This window comes from Gymnoscopelus microlampas (assembly GCF_963454915.1).
Source record: "Gymnoscopelus microlampas genome assembly, chromosome: 21".
NCBI lineage: Eukaryota > Metazoa > Chordata > Actinopteri > Myctophiformes > Myctophidae > Gymnoscopelus > Gymnoscopelus microlampas.
Genome location: NC_139958.1, coordinates 15,774,413 through 15,793,195, shown reverse-complemented (window position 1 = coordinate 15,793,195; position 18,783 = coordinate 15,774,413). Strand labels below are relative to the sequence as shown.

The following is an 18,783-nucleotide window of genomic DNA, read 5'->3' as shown; positions in this document are numbered from 1 at the left end:
AAAAAAAAAGTTTTTTTTTTTTTTTTTTTTTTTAATGACCCAAAATAATTTCGCGACCCCACGTCAGTCTCCCGCGACCCCAAGTGGGGTCGCGACCCCTACTTTGGGAACCCCTGCTCTAGCTGATGATATTTTAGCACTTTGGTTAGGAAGGCTTCCTCTAAGCTGTAATCAAAAAGTACAGCCGACCTCGAGAATGAACACCTCCCTTTGGTTTTCATTAACAACAGTGACAATGACATCAGACAGACACACACACACACACACACACACACACACACACACACACACACACACACACACACACACACACACACACACACACACACACACACACACACACACACACACACACACACACACCTGGTATCATAATGGCTTTTAATAGACCTTAACTTGCTATGTTCTCGGTATCTTCTCAGAAGTAAAAGACGCAAATGGAATCTTCATGCAACAGCTGAGTTGGGGAGTAGCTGTGAGTTGATGGTTGCTGGTGGATTATTGGACAACAACAAATCAGTATAGATGTATTAAGCACCAACACTAATCTAATCCTATAGTATATCATTAATTACCAGTCTGCAATCTCTGATAGCCCCCCCCCCCCCCAAGTTCAACGATATTACAGTACAGCAAAAAAAAAAGAGTGAATGTGCTCTTCTAGTCATGGGCTTTTTACATAGTCCTCCTGGATGTTGTTGTGAGTGTCATCTTACCAAGCCCTGCTATATTTACACCATGTTGTCGCACAGTCCGTCTCAGCCTGCCGTACGCCCTCCTTCCCCAGACTGACTCTCCCTGAGCACGGCCAGGAGGTGCTGCACACGTAAAACATGTGTCATTGTCATGTATGTGTGTGTGTGTGTGAGAATGCATGAGAGAGAGAGAGAGAGAGAGAGAGAGAGAGAGAGAGAGAGAGAGAGAGAGAGAGAGAGAGAGAGAGAGAGAGAGACACACACAGAGACAGAGACAGAGAGAGAGAGAGACAGAGAGAGAGAGAGACAGAGAGACTGTACAATACATCTTCAGTATGTCAGTATATGTTTCAATGTGAATAAAGTTGGAAGAAAAAGTCCTTTTTCACACCTATGGAGACAGACTGATGAAGCCTGATGAAGGTCTGAGTAACAGAAACGTTGTACCCCTATTAATATATGTTTGTAAGTGAAGACAGTGTGCAGTGCAGGACTCCTTTTTGCTCTTCAATGTGAATAAACAAATATACATTGAAACTGTACAACTGCAGAGCACATCAGATTTAAGCCTATATATATACCATGGTTCACAAACTTTTTAAAGCAAGGACCCCCAAAATGGTGCGCATTAGGCTGTGAAGAATTAGTGCCAGGGATACCCATATGATAAGATTTTTGTTGTTAGATCAGGTGTAGTACATAATTCTACTACTGTAGCCTATATAAGTGGATAACACTGGAGAGAGTGAAACCTCTGATCTGAATACTTTTTATACGGTACAATCTCTCATTGGGTTAACGTCAAGCCAGTGAAATAATAGTGAAATAATAGTTCCACTTTGAGAACCACTGGTCTAAACAACCCTGTTGAACATATCTTAGTATAAAGACAGTTGAGTCAAGAGAAAAGCCAAATTAAGTTTGTTTTAAATGTGAGTAATGTGAAGAATGAGTGATTCCCTGGAATAAACATGCAGTATTGTGAACAATATGTTGTCCTAGTTAGACAGTCCTTTGATTCCCTTTTGACAACCTGCAATGGTGCAATTAGCCCAATGTGCCTCACAGCATGTAAAAAAGAAAATAAATGTTCAATGATATATAGAGATAGATAGATAGATAGATAGATAGATGATTATGTCATTATATGCTGTTGCACTATGATACAACTGCAGATGCAATGCTTGATTGACAGCATGGCTGAATGTTTGTGTCACTACAAACAGGAAGCCTTTCTTATGAGTCCACAAAATGAGTCAGTCTATATCCTGGCAGAGCTATTTCCTGGATCAATTCTCCATTCACTGCCAGGAAGTGTGAATTCATTTTGTAGACAGTTTTCCATACATGGACTTTGTGTTCTCTTACAGCAATAGGCTATTATACAATACTCCCGGGTACAAAAAACATGCAACTGTAACCTTTGTTTTAAAATGCTGTATTCCCAATAATCCACAAGAGGGCACTAATCAATCATGTTCCCCTCGCTCTTTGTTATCTAAACTGTTATTTGATGAATTGAGTACAATGAATGAACCACAATGCAAATAAGCATTGAGGTTAGATGTAGCAGTGCCCTTGCCTTTTATTCCTTAATTTGAATACCAAATGAATTGCAAGCACACATTTGCAAACACAATTACTCTTATGTTGATGTATAAAATCTATACCTCTACTCTTCTCAATAAAAACACCACCACTTCTTTCCATGGTTAGTTGTTAGGTCAATGTCAAGGTCATCTTTATGGTCACATCAACAACACAAGTGTCTTGGTTCAAAAACAAGTTGTTATTGATGTTTTTCCAATGTTGTGCATGTCTCTAACCTTTCACTTCTATTATGTTAGTATTGTCACTTAAATGTCTGACTCCTGTGCCTCTGTGGTGGTGCCAGAGATGTGTCAGTGAACAAAAAGTTATTTGTTTCAAAACCAAGTGATATATTCTTCTAAATTTGTACCATGCTTTAATCTTTCACTGAAGAGAATGCTAGACAATGATCAAAATCCTCAATCCTTTCATAACTTCAAGTGGATAAAATATTCACTATTTCTATTTTTTATGTGGTTACACCATGCCAAAAAATACATCTAGAGATAATGCTAATAAAATCTATCATTTGTGATAAAGTTAAAACAAAAAAATAGAACACTTTCATTACCTCAAGTGGATAAAATATTTATGTGGTTATGTGGTATACACACCATGATATTTTCAGGCGCATTCTGTTATTTTCATTGTAAAGAATGATCACATGAGGCAGGAAGAAACAAGAAATTTGGTTGACTGATCGTCCAGTGGTTTGCAAGATTAGGACACACTCACACACACACACACACACACACACACACACACACACACACACACACACACACACACACACACACACACACACACACACACACACACACACACACACACACACACACACACACACACACACACACACACACACACACACACACACACTATTATACATACTGTAGGTCAAATAATTGATGAAATTAATAATGATGATAATAACAATAATAATAATAATAACAACAATATATGAACACCAGGCAACATATGAAATCCATACAAAACATGACAGTAGTGTCTTTGTACTTGTAGCATTACAATTATCTAACAGCTGTAAGCATTCATTTACAATCTCAAATATAAAGGCAGTATGGGAGTAAACATTATATGTGATAATAGGCAAACATTCAGCAAAAAAAGGCAAATATTCCACAAAAATAACAGATCTTCAAGATCACAACGCGTCGCAACAAGACCCGTTGTGAGCTTTTGAATCTGTTATTTTCACAATATACCATGAAGTATATAGGTTTTAAGTAGCTAAGAACTGGACTTGACAGGCCCTCAACTCCTTTCTATCCAATGTTCCCTTTTAGGAAAAGGTAGGGTTTCTCCACCAAAACCGTCAGAACATATCCCATCACTACTGTCAGCACCAGGTGGCCTAAGAACAGGTACATCTGGAAATAAAGAGACAATTACGTGGGAAATGTCTGGGAAAGTCTGAGATCATACTAAATAGTTAATCGCTGAGGTATTTCACGATATGTAAGATGCAAGAAAGGGGCTTATAAGGCTAGTGCAACATGTGAAGTGTGGTACTTTATACTCCACTACATCTCAGAGGCAAATATTGTACCTTTTACTCCACTGCAATTATTTGACAGCTTTAATTACTAGTTACGTTTGCAGATTTAGATTACTAAAACAAAAACATGCATTAACCACTTAAAGGTGCAGTAAGTGATTTTCGTCTTTCTATATTCATTCATTCTTATAATTGCTATAGAGTGTTTGTTCAGAAACAGGGGTCTCCTCGTCTCTCCAGTTCTTTAGAAAACAGAAAATGCATTTTCAGGTCGGGATACCAATGTTATACACAGGATAAACAAGTGAAATTGGAAGTGATGATACAAAGAAACGAGCAGACCAAATTGGAACGGGTACACTATAAAAGTCAAGCTGAAAAATGGGTACTTTCTTGGCAACCCACCTGAAAAGGTATTTTCTGTTTATTAAAGTGCTGGAGAGACGAGGAGACCCCTGTTACTACTGAGCAAACAATCTATAGCAATGATTACTATCCAATATAGAACTTTGATGCATTTTGTTTTAACCAAAAAATATCACTTACTCGTCCTTTAAGCTCCATTTTATATTTTGGATATTTGAAAATATCCGATCTAAGCTCACAACCCGTTGCATCGCGACACTATTTTCATTTTTAATACTTTTACAACAGAATATTTTTATATTGTGGTATTGCTACTTTTCCTTAAATAAAACTACTTCTACCACCACCACTGTATGAAAATACTCACAAAGTTGAGGTCAGTGTAGTGGATTGGAGTCTCCTGTTTGCTATTGTAGATGATGATGAGAACAGGGTGGATCAGATAGCAAGCAAAACTAATGTTAGAAAGAGGAAGCCAGAGATCAAAAGACAGCAGGCTGTTGATGAAGCCTAGAGGTGGGGAGGAGGGGGGAGAGAGAGAGAGAGAGAGAGAGAGAGAGAGAGAGAGAGAGAGAGAGAGAGAGAGAGACGAAAACATGTAGACCTTATCAGTGGTGGAAAAGGTACTCACATTTTTTACTTAAGTAAAAGTATCAATACTGGCTGCAATGTAGAAATACTCTGGTAAAACAAAGCAGGGATTCAAAATTTACTTGAGTAAAAGTACAAAAGTATTGGTATCAAAATATACTTAAAGTACAAAAGTAGAAAGTACTCATTATGCAGAATGTCCCATTTCAAGTTTTCAATAAAATGTATAAAACTCTTTTGATTACAAATACCTCAAACTTGTACTTAAGTACAGTACGAAAGTAATGTACTTATAATGTTACTTTCCACCACTGGACCTTCTTAATCCCATGGGGAAAATTCAGTTTCAGAGACCATTTAGCGTGCGCTTGGAATGGAAATGTCTGCTTACATACACATTGTGCGCATGTGTGTACGTGCGTGCATGCGTGTGCGTGCATCATCATCATCAACAGGTGTAGCCTGACCTCCATAACCTTCCTCGCAAGCCACAATGATCCAGGCGACTCCCAGGGCCCAGAGGGGTCTGTGCAGCCCCTGGTACAGGGCATGAGGGACAGATGGCCCAGGCGGGACGTCCCGCAGAGCGTAGGCCAGTCCTATTAACACCGCCATACCTAACAGACAGGACAGCCAACCCAGCGCTGCCTGCCACTGAGGAAACAATAACATAGAAGCTTCAAAAACGTTATGTGCCCAATAACGGGCAAGTCAAAATCTCAAGGCACACCTGTATTCATAGTGGAAAATTGCTGATCTACAAGCACAACACGCCATGATGCGATGTATTGCGAGCATGAAGATTGACTGATTGTAGATTTGTGCCTATAATGACATACCGAAAAGTTTAAAGTGGTTCAAATGTATTCTTTATAGGGTTTCGAATTTGACTCTGTATTGGGAAATTAGTGCACAGAAAGTACTGATATACTAAATAAGAAAAAGAGGTTGCGCATCAACAATGGGTTTTCTCAGTGTAGTGCGAGACCCAAAATCCAGTATACACATCAAAAGTAGGAATTTAAAAAATCCCAAAAAGGTAGCCCATCCAAAATTTCAAATCAATGGAGGACAAAGTACTCACATTTCCACTCTTTTTTATTGTCGCACACCAATAAACGAACGCTTACGCGTTTTGGCTATGAGACGTCATCAGAGCATAGTACTAATATACTGTCTTAAATTAAGAGATTTCATTATTTTGTGTTTATATTATATTGCCGTAATAATGTGGTTGTCAGTTGTCACAAAATCCCAAGGCACAAATGGACCGTTTGGGAACCACCGCTCTATATACTGAACAGGCCAGTGTTCCTGAGATAACAGCTGCACAGTAGATATGATTATGAATCCTAAGATGTAAATATAGCTGCAAGCAGCGATAATACGGGGCCAGTGAATAGAGAGAGAGAGAGACATGGAAACGGAATAGATTGAAGAGAGAGAGAGTGACATGGAAACAATAGATTGATGAGAGAGAGAGATGGAAACATAATGGTTTGATTGGACATCTCAACCTACTGCCATTAACAGGATTCGAACTCTCAACCTTCAGACTAATAGGCTGCAACACCTACCTATAGTGCTATAGCTTTGTCCAGGCTGATATTGTCTGTTGAAGATCATAAACTCTTGCCTTCTTTCATGAACCAAGCCCCTGTTTCACTAACACTAAGATCACTCGTTCACAAGCCATTTACCAATGAAGAAATTGTACATCTCCTCAGAACCAAAACTAATGAAAGTAGCCGATCTACAAGCTCACAAACCATGAAAAGTTGTGAGATTGTAGATCAGCTATTTTCAGAATGAAGTATGTCATACGTAAAAAACGTACTCTCAAATAAGCATTTCAGGTTATCTTTACCATTTGCACATGTATTCATTGATACAGTCATGTTGTTTGCAATTCAACTTAAATTAAGTCTACATCAAGTGAGGCTTGAACTGGCGACCTTGAGATTGTGAGGCATTCATTTAAGGGAGACGCCATTGGCCCAACAGACAAGTAACTGTGAAAAAGGAGATCACACAGATGATACAGTTTCACGCAAATAGCTGAAAAATCCTGGGTTTAAGTGTTTTTCAAACTGCTCAAAATTGCGGACAATCTAAGGGCGGAGCTTAATGGTCAAATCGATACGTGTGTTCCTCATGAGTCAAGGCACATGTGTAAGCAAGTTTCACGACTTTCGGCCAAACGAGGCATGACTTATGCCTGTTTAAAGTCTGCATTTTCAAAAAATTGCTATAGCGCCCCCTTTTGGCCAATTGGAGTAAGATTGGTTTCAGTGATATTTGGAATGACCCTGTACATTTCTGCAAAGTTTCAAAGAAATGTGAGTCTGCATGTATGTTTTAGGCACAGATGAATAATTTTCATAAAACTGTAATAGTTAAAATCTATCTCCTCCTGGGATTTTTGAGCAATCTGCACGAAACGTTTACCACTTGAACTTTGGACCTCTGCCTACAAAAATTTCCAACGGATTTTCCATAAGTGAAAAAATGCAGAAGTTAGGAGCCAATGACTGTTTTTCATATAATTCAAAATGGTGGGAGATCTAAAGGTCAGAGGTCAAAAGTCAGACCACGAAAGTTGTCGGGCATGAAGAGACGCATGTGTGTATCGAAGTTTCATGGTTGTAGGTCAAACAGGGCATGAGTTGTACCTGTTCAAAGTTGGCACTTTCAATTGAGTGCTATAGCGCCACCCTTTGACGAATGAGTGTGAGAATTATTTCTTGGTAGTTTTTCATGAGCATCTACCATATGGCCGAGTTTCGTAAAAAGCGTATGCACGGTTAAGCCAGAACTGGCAAAAACAAGTATTTTTCAAACTGCTCAAAATTGCGGAAAATCTAAGGGCGGAGCTTAATGGTCAAATCGATACGTGTGTTCCTCATGAGTCAAGGCACATGTGTAAGCAAGTTTCACGACTTTCGGCCAAACGAGGCATGACTTATGCCTGTTTAAAGTCTGCCTTTTCAAAAAATTGCTATAGCGCCCCCTTTTGGCCAATTGGAGTAAGATTGGTTTCAGTGATATTTGGAATGACCCTGTACATTTCTGCAAAGTTTCAAAGAAATGTGAGTCTGCATGTATGTTTTAGGCACAGATGAATAATTTTCTTTAAACTGTAATAGTTAAAATCTATCTCCTCCTGGGATTTTTGCGCAATCTGCACGAAACGTTTAGCACTTGAACCTTGGACCACTGCCTACAAAAATTTCCAACGGATTTTCCATAAGTGAAAAAATGCAGAAGTTAGGAGCCAATGACTGTTTTTCATATAATTCAAAATGGTGGGAGATCTAAAGGTCAGAGGTCAAAAGTCAGAGGGTGAAAGTTGTTCAGCATGAGGAGACGCATATGTGTATCCAAGTTTCATGGCTGTAGGTCAAACAGGGCATGAGTTGTACCTGGTCAAAGTTGGCATTTTCAATTGAGTGCTATAGCGCCACCTTTGGACGAAAGATTGTGAGAATTATTTTTTGATCGTTTTTCATGACCATCTACCATATGGCCGAGTTTCGTAAAAAGCGACAGCGCGGTTCAGCCAGAACTGCGAAAAGTGGCAGAAGAAGTGACAGAATACTGCCAATAACAATACGTGTACAGAGCAGAGCTCTGTCCCCGTAATGATGCACTTGTGGGCCACATCATGCATGCAATGCGATTACATTTTAATAAAAGAATGAGCTGTGGATACAGATATACTGACATAGATTGCATAAAATGTGCGTCATAGCATATTCAGAAATTCATACCTGGTGTTTTAAGAGCGGATCTTTTTTTGTGGTCATGTATATTCCTGCCAGGATCCCTATGAGATATGGGCCATATCTGGTGTAGGGTTTATTGTAGTAATACTGGAAATAGCTTTCATAGGCACTGGAACCAAATAGATAGATACATGACATCTGTTAAACATTTTAAAGAAGAATGGAATTTTGAAAGTAAATGTTTGCTCACTGAAATGTTTGAAAATATTTGAAATGTTTAAAAGATGTTCATCTTTAATGACATGCCGAAAGTAGGGACATAGAGAATGGTAAATGATTTGTTTCCAGCTATAAGCTGTCGGACAGTATTGGCTATGTGTTTTTGTGGTCTAAGTTTATCTTAATACAAATTAATTAATTAATGATTAGTTAATTTGTATTCATTTAAGGCAGCCATTGTGCTGCAATGTTGCAGACTACATCATTGCTATCATTGCTGCAATACAGATAATGGGGAAATAGCTAATCTTACGCAACAGAGGTGAAGAAGAGCCTCTGTTGAAAAAGAGCAACATCTAGTGGCTGAATGTTGTCCATAGTCTTTGATTCATGCTTCAACAAACAATATCACATTGTTTGTGTGACATGCCACTCACCAAAAACGACATATTTTCAGCTTGAAAAGACATGCGTTTTGTGGAGTGACACGAGGTACAAAGCTTCAGTCTCCAAAGTGCTGTGTTCTGGTCCTGGTGTCTTACTTACAGTGTCGTTGGCTGGTGGACAGGAAGCTGAAGTAGAGCCGTTATAACAGCACTGGCCAAACTTGACATCAACAGAAGAGCTGCTGCCACTGCAGCCAGTATACCTTTATTACTGATGGAGAGGACAGTAGGGAAGAGACATCAGAGGTATTAGAAACATACAGCACAGTACATAACATGTGGAATTTCTCCCCTGGTTGAGGTGAAATACAGCAGATAGCCTGCTGTCTGTATTGAAGTTGTAACGAAAGAATAATAATTAATAATAATTTATACTCCATCATCATGCCACATGACAAAAATAGGCGATCTACAGGCTCACAACGAGAGTTTGTAGATCAGCTATTTTCAGCACATGCGAATCACTGATGTACTGTACTGTTGGCTTACAGTCGGTATAGGTAGATCAGTAGAGGTGTGGTGGCATAGAACTGAAAGTCTAAAGACAGGTACCACGTCCAGGGCGCACACTGAGGAGAAACCAGCCAATAGACAGGGAGGAACACATCAGTTCAAACAATGGTTAGGATGCACAATTGTCTGGTTTGGAAATTAAATGGTCATGGCCATTAAAAGAACAATATAAACCAGTGATTCTCAATCTCTTTAACTTCAAGGACCGCCAGTTCGATATGCATTAGGCCACGGACCCGTACTGTATATGATACAATTCTGGCACCCCAATATACACTGTAACATCCTCGGTGTTACAGACTCCTAAGTATCCATTTGGTTCCTAGCTCTCAATAATTTAGCAGGGGCCCCCACTAAGCCCCTCAAAGGCCCCTGGAGGTCCCTGGACCCCACGTTGAGAACCACTGACATAAACAAAAAAAGATCAGAAGCTATGAAGGGAATTGAGTTGAATTGATTAGTGGTTGAACTCACGATATCAGTGATGGTGAAGAGGTTGTTGACCAGCAGTAGGTTGGACCACCAGTATTTCTTACAGTTCGTCACTTCATCTTCAGCCGTGAACCAGAAGGCTCCTCTCTGGATCACTGAGAATAAACCGATGGCTAGACACACAATGAACATGTGCAGGGGCTGGATTCTGCGATGGGATGATGTACATATGATGATGGGGATTAAGAAAGAAAGAACGAAAGACAGACAGACAGACAGACAGGGAGGTTGTGATCAGCTTTCAGAAGCTTTCAGAGTGCATACTGCATAGTTGCCAGATGAGACACCTATGATGATACACATCTATGTGTCACGCTCTGCCCCGCAGCCCTTGGACCTTGAATGCCCATATATGGTGTTGGACTCTTAAGGGCTGTTCTTTTGGCCTGTTTTGGCCGTTGTTCGTTATGATCTGTATTGTTGTTACTCTGTTGCCTTTTTGCCTTGGTTTTCTGTACTCTTATTATGTATCAACGTTCCCATTGTTTCCTGTCTGCCCCTGTAATTCTGTACCTGCCTTGTCTAACCAGTCTTGTGATTTGTCTGTGGTTCCACCTGTGTCTTCTTAGTCCCCCAGCCTATCCTAGTGTTGATTGTCTATTGTGTTCACCTGCGTCCTGTTAATCCCCTGTCTACTTAAACCCTGTGTTTGCACTGTATACTTGTTAGTCTGTAGACCTATGTCACGTGTCGTGTGTTTGAATTAATGCTTGATGCCTACTTTACCTGGTTATTGGAATCCCTGGTTGTTAAATAATCCTTTTCAATTGAACATTTTTGCCTACCTCGTCTGCTTTTGGGACCTACCCATTACGCATCCTGACACAATGAGAACATACAGTGTAAATTATGACTTGATAGATCAATGCACCTTTTAAACCTCTTGAAGAGATAGTTGGCCACCAGACTAGGGTTTAGTTTGTCTTCAGATTTGTGTATGGAGCTGAGTAAAGACCTGGCACTGAGCAGACCCCTGCAACACACAGACAAACAATAATACATTATGAAGAAACTGAAATTTAATTTGTTGCACGATGGCAAAAAAACAAAGAAGCTTACAATGTGTACGATGCAACACTGTTTATGAAAATGTTGACAAAAGGTTTCGACTATAATGACATGCCCAAAATAGGGATGCCAGGTTGAATGAAAGTGGTTAAAGGATCTTAAGATGAAACGAAACTAAACTAAACTAAACAAAACAGCACATCACAGTAAAAGAGCCCAAGCTAAGTGCAAACATTTCAGTCTCACCCCAGGAGAAGAAAGGTGTCTACAGCCAGATATACCGGCCCGCTGAACGCAAACACGTACATGGGATTACTCTCCACTGTCTCCTTCCATACCTTCTCGTTATCTGCAATAGAGACCATGACAGTATGAGTGAAGCACTGAGCAAGTAAATGAAAGAGCTATTGAATGTAGTAATTGAAGTAGATGGTGGTGCATAGCATGGGTTTGAGTTTGTCTTCTTGTCTCACCCAAGTTGTTCCATGCACTGAGCTGTATGGTGTGTCCACATATAATCCAGAAAAGGCTGAGCATGCGGATTCCATTCAGGGAGGAGTAGCTCCCTCCTGGGTTGTTTGAGGTGGTGCGATGCACCCCCTGGCAGGTCCTCTGGAGAGGGAAGACCTGAAGAAACCAGTGCACACAACCTAGAGGGAAACACTGTGTGAGAGTGTAAAGGGCAGGATACTATTTGCTGTCGGGCAAAAACCTCATATCTCAGTTTTTCAAATTATTTTTCTTTGTAAATGAATGCTCTACTTCGTCATAGGCTACTACAGAGTGTCACACAAACGTAGCAAAAATAGCTGATCTACAAGTTTTTATATTAAAGTGAAAGTAAAGGTAGTTTTTATTGTAACTTTTGTCCAAACTGTATGGTAGAGTATGTAAATACAATACAACTTATACAATTGCGTTGGTTCTATTTGGTCTCCCTGCTTTTCTATGGAGATATTTAGATTCTTTGTCTTGGGTTGGACACGACCTTTGACCTGAAGGTCAAAATTCAGTTTCTCCCCAGAGCAATCAGGCAGGCTTTCTGAGCGCAGTGGTAAAAAATGTCAGCATTGCACGGAAGACCTGGGTTCAAATCCAGGGTAGAGCAGGAAAGTTACAAGTCTGTGTCTGTGTGCATGTTTAATAAATACTGATGAAAAGTATTTGTGAGAGCAAGAGCTTGTGACTAATAACTATACATTGGAACAAAGGATCTAACAAGGAACATGCTTTGGATATACAAGGTTTACACCCGACAGCGACTATATACTGCAGAAGCAGACGCACACGCACACGCGCACACACACACAAACTTGACCCTTACCATTTTCTTCTTCTGGACTGCTGTGTGTCTCACTCAGCTTCCGGACGGTGTAGCTGCGACTCCCTCCACTAGGGGGACCGTTGGGCATCATGGTTCCATACAGATTAGGGTTGGTGTTCAGAGCAGACTCTACACCTGGACTGACCTCTCTGTGCTGCTGCCACCTGATCACAGCCACAAACAGGGTGGCTGCCAGCGGGATTGCCATCATGACACAACACACAAACCTGAAGGATAGGGTCATAATTTTAGTTTTTCACACAATGTAATTCACACAAAAGTATATTTTTTTCGAATGCATGCCTTAATTTTCAATAGAATTTGACTGTAGAAGCAACATTAACGTACGTTAGCAACGTTAAGGGTTGTGTCAATTGGTGTAACCAGTATAATATACAGGAAGACTGTATAATCCTCTATTGCAGACTCAGAGTTATAAAATGTTGTTGTAAAATTTATAATCACATTTATGTATTTATTTTCATTTGATATTTCAAAATAAACAAGTGAGTACACTTTCATTCACTCTAAGTGGATATAATATTCAATATTTCTCATTTTTATGTGGTTACACCATTTAACATGTTCAGGCGGATACTGTAATTTTCATGTCTTTTCAAACAACATGAAACCAGCATGACTACAACATGTGCATTTTAACAAACCTGATACATGCCTTTAGAATAAGATTTTTTTGTCACTGACCCAATCGCTGGCGAGTATTTAGCATTTTGCTATGGCTTATTTGTCATTCCCCCGGTGTGTAAATGAGCTTAAGGCAGCCGAGGGAGTACAGTAGGAACCATATGCTCACAGGCAGGTGACAGCTGAGAGGTCTGGTGTTGCAGGTTTGGACGAACACTGGGTCATAAAGAGCCCTTGAGTGGAGTGAGGCACCAGGATGGAGGGTAGAGGTGGAATGAGTGACACCTCACCCTGCTGGAATGTCTCTGATAAAAATAAAAAAAAACAAGGTCGTAGATAAAGAAGAAAGCTGTACTGTGTCTAATTAGGTGTTTTTTTGGCACACAGCCAGTGTGAAAAGATATACAAATCAAAGCCACTCACCATAAACCACCAGTGTCTGCACCTCCTCTTCTGTACAGGAGTCAGGGACACAAATGCCCACAAAATACTGGACCACATCCTAAAAGCATTATTTTAAAATATTATCATATAGTGCCATCATCACCTGTTTACTAAACACAGAGACACATACAGTATGTAACAGTCGTTCTCAAAGTGGTTTTCTAGGGGGTCCCCAAAATTGATTGGGACTAAGGAACCAAATGGATTGTTGAACCTAATAGGCTCTATGCACAGCAGCCATATTGGACAGAAATTGGGCCTCTTCCTTTCTTCCTTCACAGGTGTTACCAATGATACTAATGAAGGCTCTGTTCCATTTAGTGTAGCACAGTGGTTCTCAAACCTTTTAATTTCAAGGACCCCCATAACTCTCAGAGTTACACCCCCTCAAGCCATGAGGCTCCCTGGACCACACTTTGAGACCCACTAGTGTTTCTAGTGAGCCAACATGCACAGTATCAGCACCCTGACTCTGTTTGACCAGAATGGAACAGGGCCTTCATTAGTATCATTGGTAACACCTGTGACGGAAGTAAGGAAGAGGCCCAATTTCTTTCCAATATGGCTGCTGTGCATAGAGCCTATTGTACACTCTCTGAGTTGTGGGGGGTCCGTGGCATACCAAACTGGGGGTCCCATTAAAATGTTTTATAACCACGTCCGCTGGCATGCACAATAATAGCAGCAATCAAATTTAATGTTACCGGAAGCATCCTTTTGTTGTGTTGAAGAACATGCTGGCAATGTGTGTAAGCTGTTGCTATAGTTACATCTTCCTCAGTGTATGTTCACCTGCTTGAGGAACACCTGACAGTACTGTCCAGAGAAGGCGGGGCCTCGGACCGATAGACATTCCTGCAGGGAGCCAGGCCTGTTGACATTACCCCCCTCCACGTCACTACCCATCTTCCCAAATGCATCGTACACTGAGGATATAAGCACACGCACGCACGCACGCACGAACGCACGCACGCACACACGCACGTACGCACGCACGCACGCACGCACGCACGCACGCACGCACACCCACACACACACACACACACACACACACACACACACACACACACACACACTGGGATCAAAATAGCAATATATATATTTATTTTTTTTATATCAAATTCTTTGGTTTTTGTTCCTCAATATTGTAGCAACAATAACAAAGAAGTAATAAGGAATACCAACAATTTATATAATAATATATATAATAATATATATATCCTACTATAATTCTAGTAACCTCTGTCTGTAGTGGTGAGTGAGTAGGTGAAGCTACCCGGTTCTCCTCAGTGGCTGGACCAATTGCTCTGATTTTGCACACAGCCATTGACCATTACCATCTGAACTTAACTGTGAAGCCCGTTTTTCAATTTCATCAAATCTCAGCTTCTTATTAGCGTTTATGTGTCAAACAATATGTGTCAAACAATATATATATATATATATATATATATATATATATATATATATATATATATATATATATATATATATATATATATATATATATATATATATATATATATATATATATATATATAGTATATCTACCTTATTACTAATTCCTTATTGCTACAGCATTGTGGAACAAAAAACAAAGAATTTGACTCTTGTGCAATTCATGTAATCAATCACTACTGTGAAACAAAGGATTGATGATTCAGTGATGCTATAAACATGTAAACAATATCATCTTTATGTACATACTGTATATTATCTTTTTCTCAAATCCAAGAACTAATTTTGGACAATCCCCATGAACCCAAGTGGATTGTTTTCTTATCACCTACAGTTTGACACTCCAACCATGCAATTGTTTTACACTTAAAAATATGTGAACAAACAAAATCAACCAATGCATTAGGAGTCCCTATAAACCTCAGAAAATAAGTACTTACTCATAGCAGCATACTTCCTTGGCCTGGTCTGATTGACCTCCCAGAGGAAGGCATTGGTGTCCTGTAAACATATCTTAGACACATTCAAAGCCTGTGCTGTTTCTAACATCACTACAACCAGCACCGAGGCCACCCATCTCATGTCCATCTCAGGAAAGATCGTATTTTTTGTGCAAAGATGGTTAAATAACACTGGAAAGGACACGTCATGATCAGTGAGGTAGGGTGGACTTCCGTTTTCACGGTCTTCCCTGAACACCTGCTGTGTCAATTGGAGATTCACTCACACCTGTCTTTCAGCGTCGAATGGGAGTGGGATTTGATTACAACAATGATTCACATCTAATCTCACCATTAAGACAGGTAGCCTACTGCACTGTAGTGTGATGTCATTATGAGTCACTATATATAAGTGATCATTGGGTGCTTTAAGTAAAATAATGACACTGTTGGAGGTGTAGATTTAATGCTATATTTTCCACTTTACTTACAGCACCCAATAACCACATATAGGGTCTTATAACCACACTATAATGCCTTTGAACAGTGATTATAATGCATTATTATAAAATGAGCATAATGTATATAATTGGGCCAAAAGAAAACATCTGTGAGTCTGAGTGGCCAACAATTATGAAGTACTTACTTGCGTTGTGATTATTGTTATAAACCATTATGAGTTTTTATAACTAGAATTAGAGTGCTTATTTTTCTATTGATAATTCATAGTCTACCATACTGTATACTGCGGCCATCAATCTCATCCTTGAGCGTGATTAAAGAAGAGAGTCATGCTGATATTATTTTGATAGGAGGAGCTGATGTCTCGTGTACAGTGGACATCAAATCTTGCCCCTTGGTAGGTTTCACCATTTATTGACACCAAGAACAGCTTTGTACACAAGCATCAGACTAAGAAACAGCAGCAGCCAGACACATTATAATCAACGGAGAACAATTCACAGACTGCTTCTTACATGCAGTTTTACAGCATGAGACAATTATGCTTGATTTTTAATCTGTTGTATAACGGTGTCTTGCACCGAGAATAGCCAAACTAAAAGTGCGGCTATTTTTGGCACAAAACACTGTCGTACGACTAAGTATAAATTATGCTTTACAGTCCTTTTGTCAGAGTAGAAAAACTATTGTTTAAAACAGCGTGTTGGTTCACAAAAGGCATGAACAAAAGAACAAGGATGGAAAATAATCTCTTCATTGCTTTCCCTCTCAGGTCTTAAAATGTAATGTTCATTTAAATAGTTGTCTCTGAGATATTAGTAGGTTACTTCTTTTTCACAATGTTTTACATTCTGAGAAGGAAATGTATTTCTTTGTTTTAACAGAGATCCTGCCGTACAAAACCATGCAGATCATTATGATCCATCAGAGAAAATAAAATAAAATTGAAAAGGCAGGAACTAATGATGCTTTCATTAGTTATGATACTCAATGATATTGTAATATTCATGTCTAGTTTAGACCAAAGATGGTCTGTAAAGAAGGCTGCTATAAAAAAGTGCTTTCATTTATTATATACTAAATATTCAGTTAAATAAGGACACCATAAGTAAATTATGATCACAAAGAGCTGCCACAGTCATAAACATAATAAGATAGGAATGACATTTTCAAAAATGTATAGGCTACAAACAATGCACTGTGCCTGTACAAAACAAATCAGAATTAAATTTAATTTTGGCCCTGAAGTGACTTCAAAAGAAATTATTAAAAGAGCCCTGCTCTATTAACATGATCTGACACAAATTCTGAAACTGTTCAAACAAAATTTGAATTCATAATTTCTATGAATGTATAATCTCATGACATCAAGTTGTCAAGGACAGATGCATATATACTGTTAAAAAATTGAGGTGCTTTCAATAAAATAAAATAAAATAAAATAAAATAAAATAAAATAAAATAAAATAAAATAAAATAAAATAAAATAAAATAAAATAAAATAAAATAAAATAAAATAAAATAAAGAAACAACAAAACAATGCAGATTAGACTGATGAACACTGATTGTCCCCATCTCATCTGAACAGATATGTGATGTAAACATCTGGAAAGAAACAAAAACTCATGCAGAGCTTGAGGGAATAATTGCCCTTCACCAACATTAAGCCAAGCTGTAACTGAATATCAACAGTCCCCTCTTCTTGAAGAAGGTCCAGCGTGAATGAAAATATGTTTTAAAAAGTCCATATTAAAACAAATGTTATCATACTGTAAATGAAGTTGCGTAATAAGAAAAGAAAAAAGAAAAAGAAAATATTTGATGTCAAACATCCATTGAGCTGGTTTGCTGGAGCAGTGATTCCCAACCCTTATAATTTCACGGACCCCCAGTTTGATTTGCATTAGCCCACAGACTCCCATTTGACACTATGTTTTATCTCTGGGACCACAATCTACACTGTAAAATCATCAGTGTTAATTTAACTCTGAGAGTGTACAAATGGAACCAAATGGACCCTTACAGGTGCGTTTGGTAAAATGTTTTCACTCTCAGAGTAACAGACCCGTAATGGTCTATTTGGTTCCTAAAAATCATTTAGCTGGGGACCCCCTGGAACCCACTTAGGGACTGCTTGGGGTTCCCTGGAACCAACGTTGAGAAGTTTTTTTCAGACATTCGCTGGACAATAGCAGCATAACATTTCAGAACACTGCAGACCGTATGAGGATTAATCCCATTAAAAGAACATGTTCATACATTATCTAACCACCCCACTGACAAGACCACAATGAAAACAGTTGAAAATAAAAAGCTCTTCTATGAAAAAAGATCTATTCAACGCCTATAGAAACATCTGTCATAAAGTGTACAAAAATGCTATCTTGTTTGATTTAATTAAATACACATAAAGTGACTTTGAAATATATTATATATTTTTAAGAGCATAAGAAATGTGGCTGTATATGGTATGGACATTTATTACATACATTAAAAAATGTTCATATACTGTATGTTGTCGGTACAGTCAATGGAGATGGGTGAATTGTTTCTATCACATTTCTGCAATCAACGGCCAAGTTGTTATAAATTCAAAACGGTATTGTATTAGATCTGATGGTACTGCAGAAGAAAGGACTCCCACACTGTCTTCTTCACTCGCAAACACAAATATTTATTGGGAACAACCTTTTGGTATGCAGATCTTCATCAGGTTACACAAGACCTGATGAATGTCTGCGTGCCGAAACGTTTCCAATAAATATTTATATTAGCAAGTGAAGAAGAGTGGGAGTTGTTTTTTCTGCATTAGGGGCTGTGTCCACAGAAAGCATTTGTTGAGCAA

At 38.9% G+C, this 18,783-nt stretch overlaps 1 protein-coding gene across 1 annotated transcript; it reads right to left on the bottom strand.

Annotated features, from left to right (window-relative positions):
• Nucleotides 1–3,571: 3,571 nt before the first annotated feature.
• Nucleotides 3,572–15,623, bottom strand: oacyl (O-acyltransferase like; the record flags this gene model as incomplete). The annotated part of the gene is made up of 15 exons (XM_084047119.1): nucleotides 3,572–3,676; nucleotides 4,538–4,680; nucleotides 5,229–5,415; nucleotides 8,532–8,655; nucleotides 9,252–9,362; nucleotides 9,641–9,720; nucleotides 10,139–10,304; nucleotides 11,028–11,129; nucleotides 11,411–11,513; nucleotides 11,638–11,814; nucleotides 12,489–12,715; nucleotides 13,303–13,438; nucleotides 13,557–13,635; nucleotides 14,370–14,503; nucleotides 15,476–15,623. The coding sequence occupies 15 exons, from the start codon at nucleotides 15,621–15,623 to the stop codon at nucleotides 3,572–3,574; spliced, it is 2,022 nt and encodes a 673-aa protein (XP_083903245.1).
• Nucleotides 15,624–18,783: the final 3,160 nt, after the last annotated feature.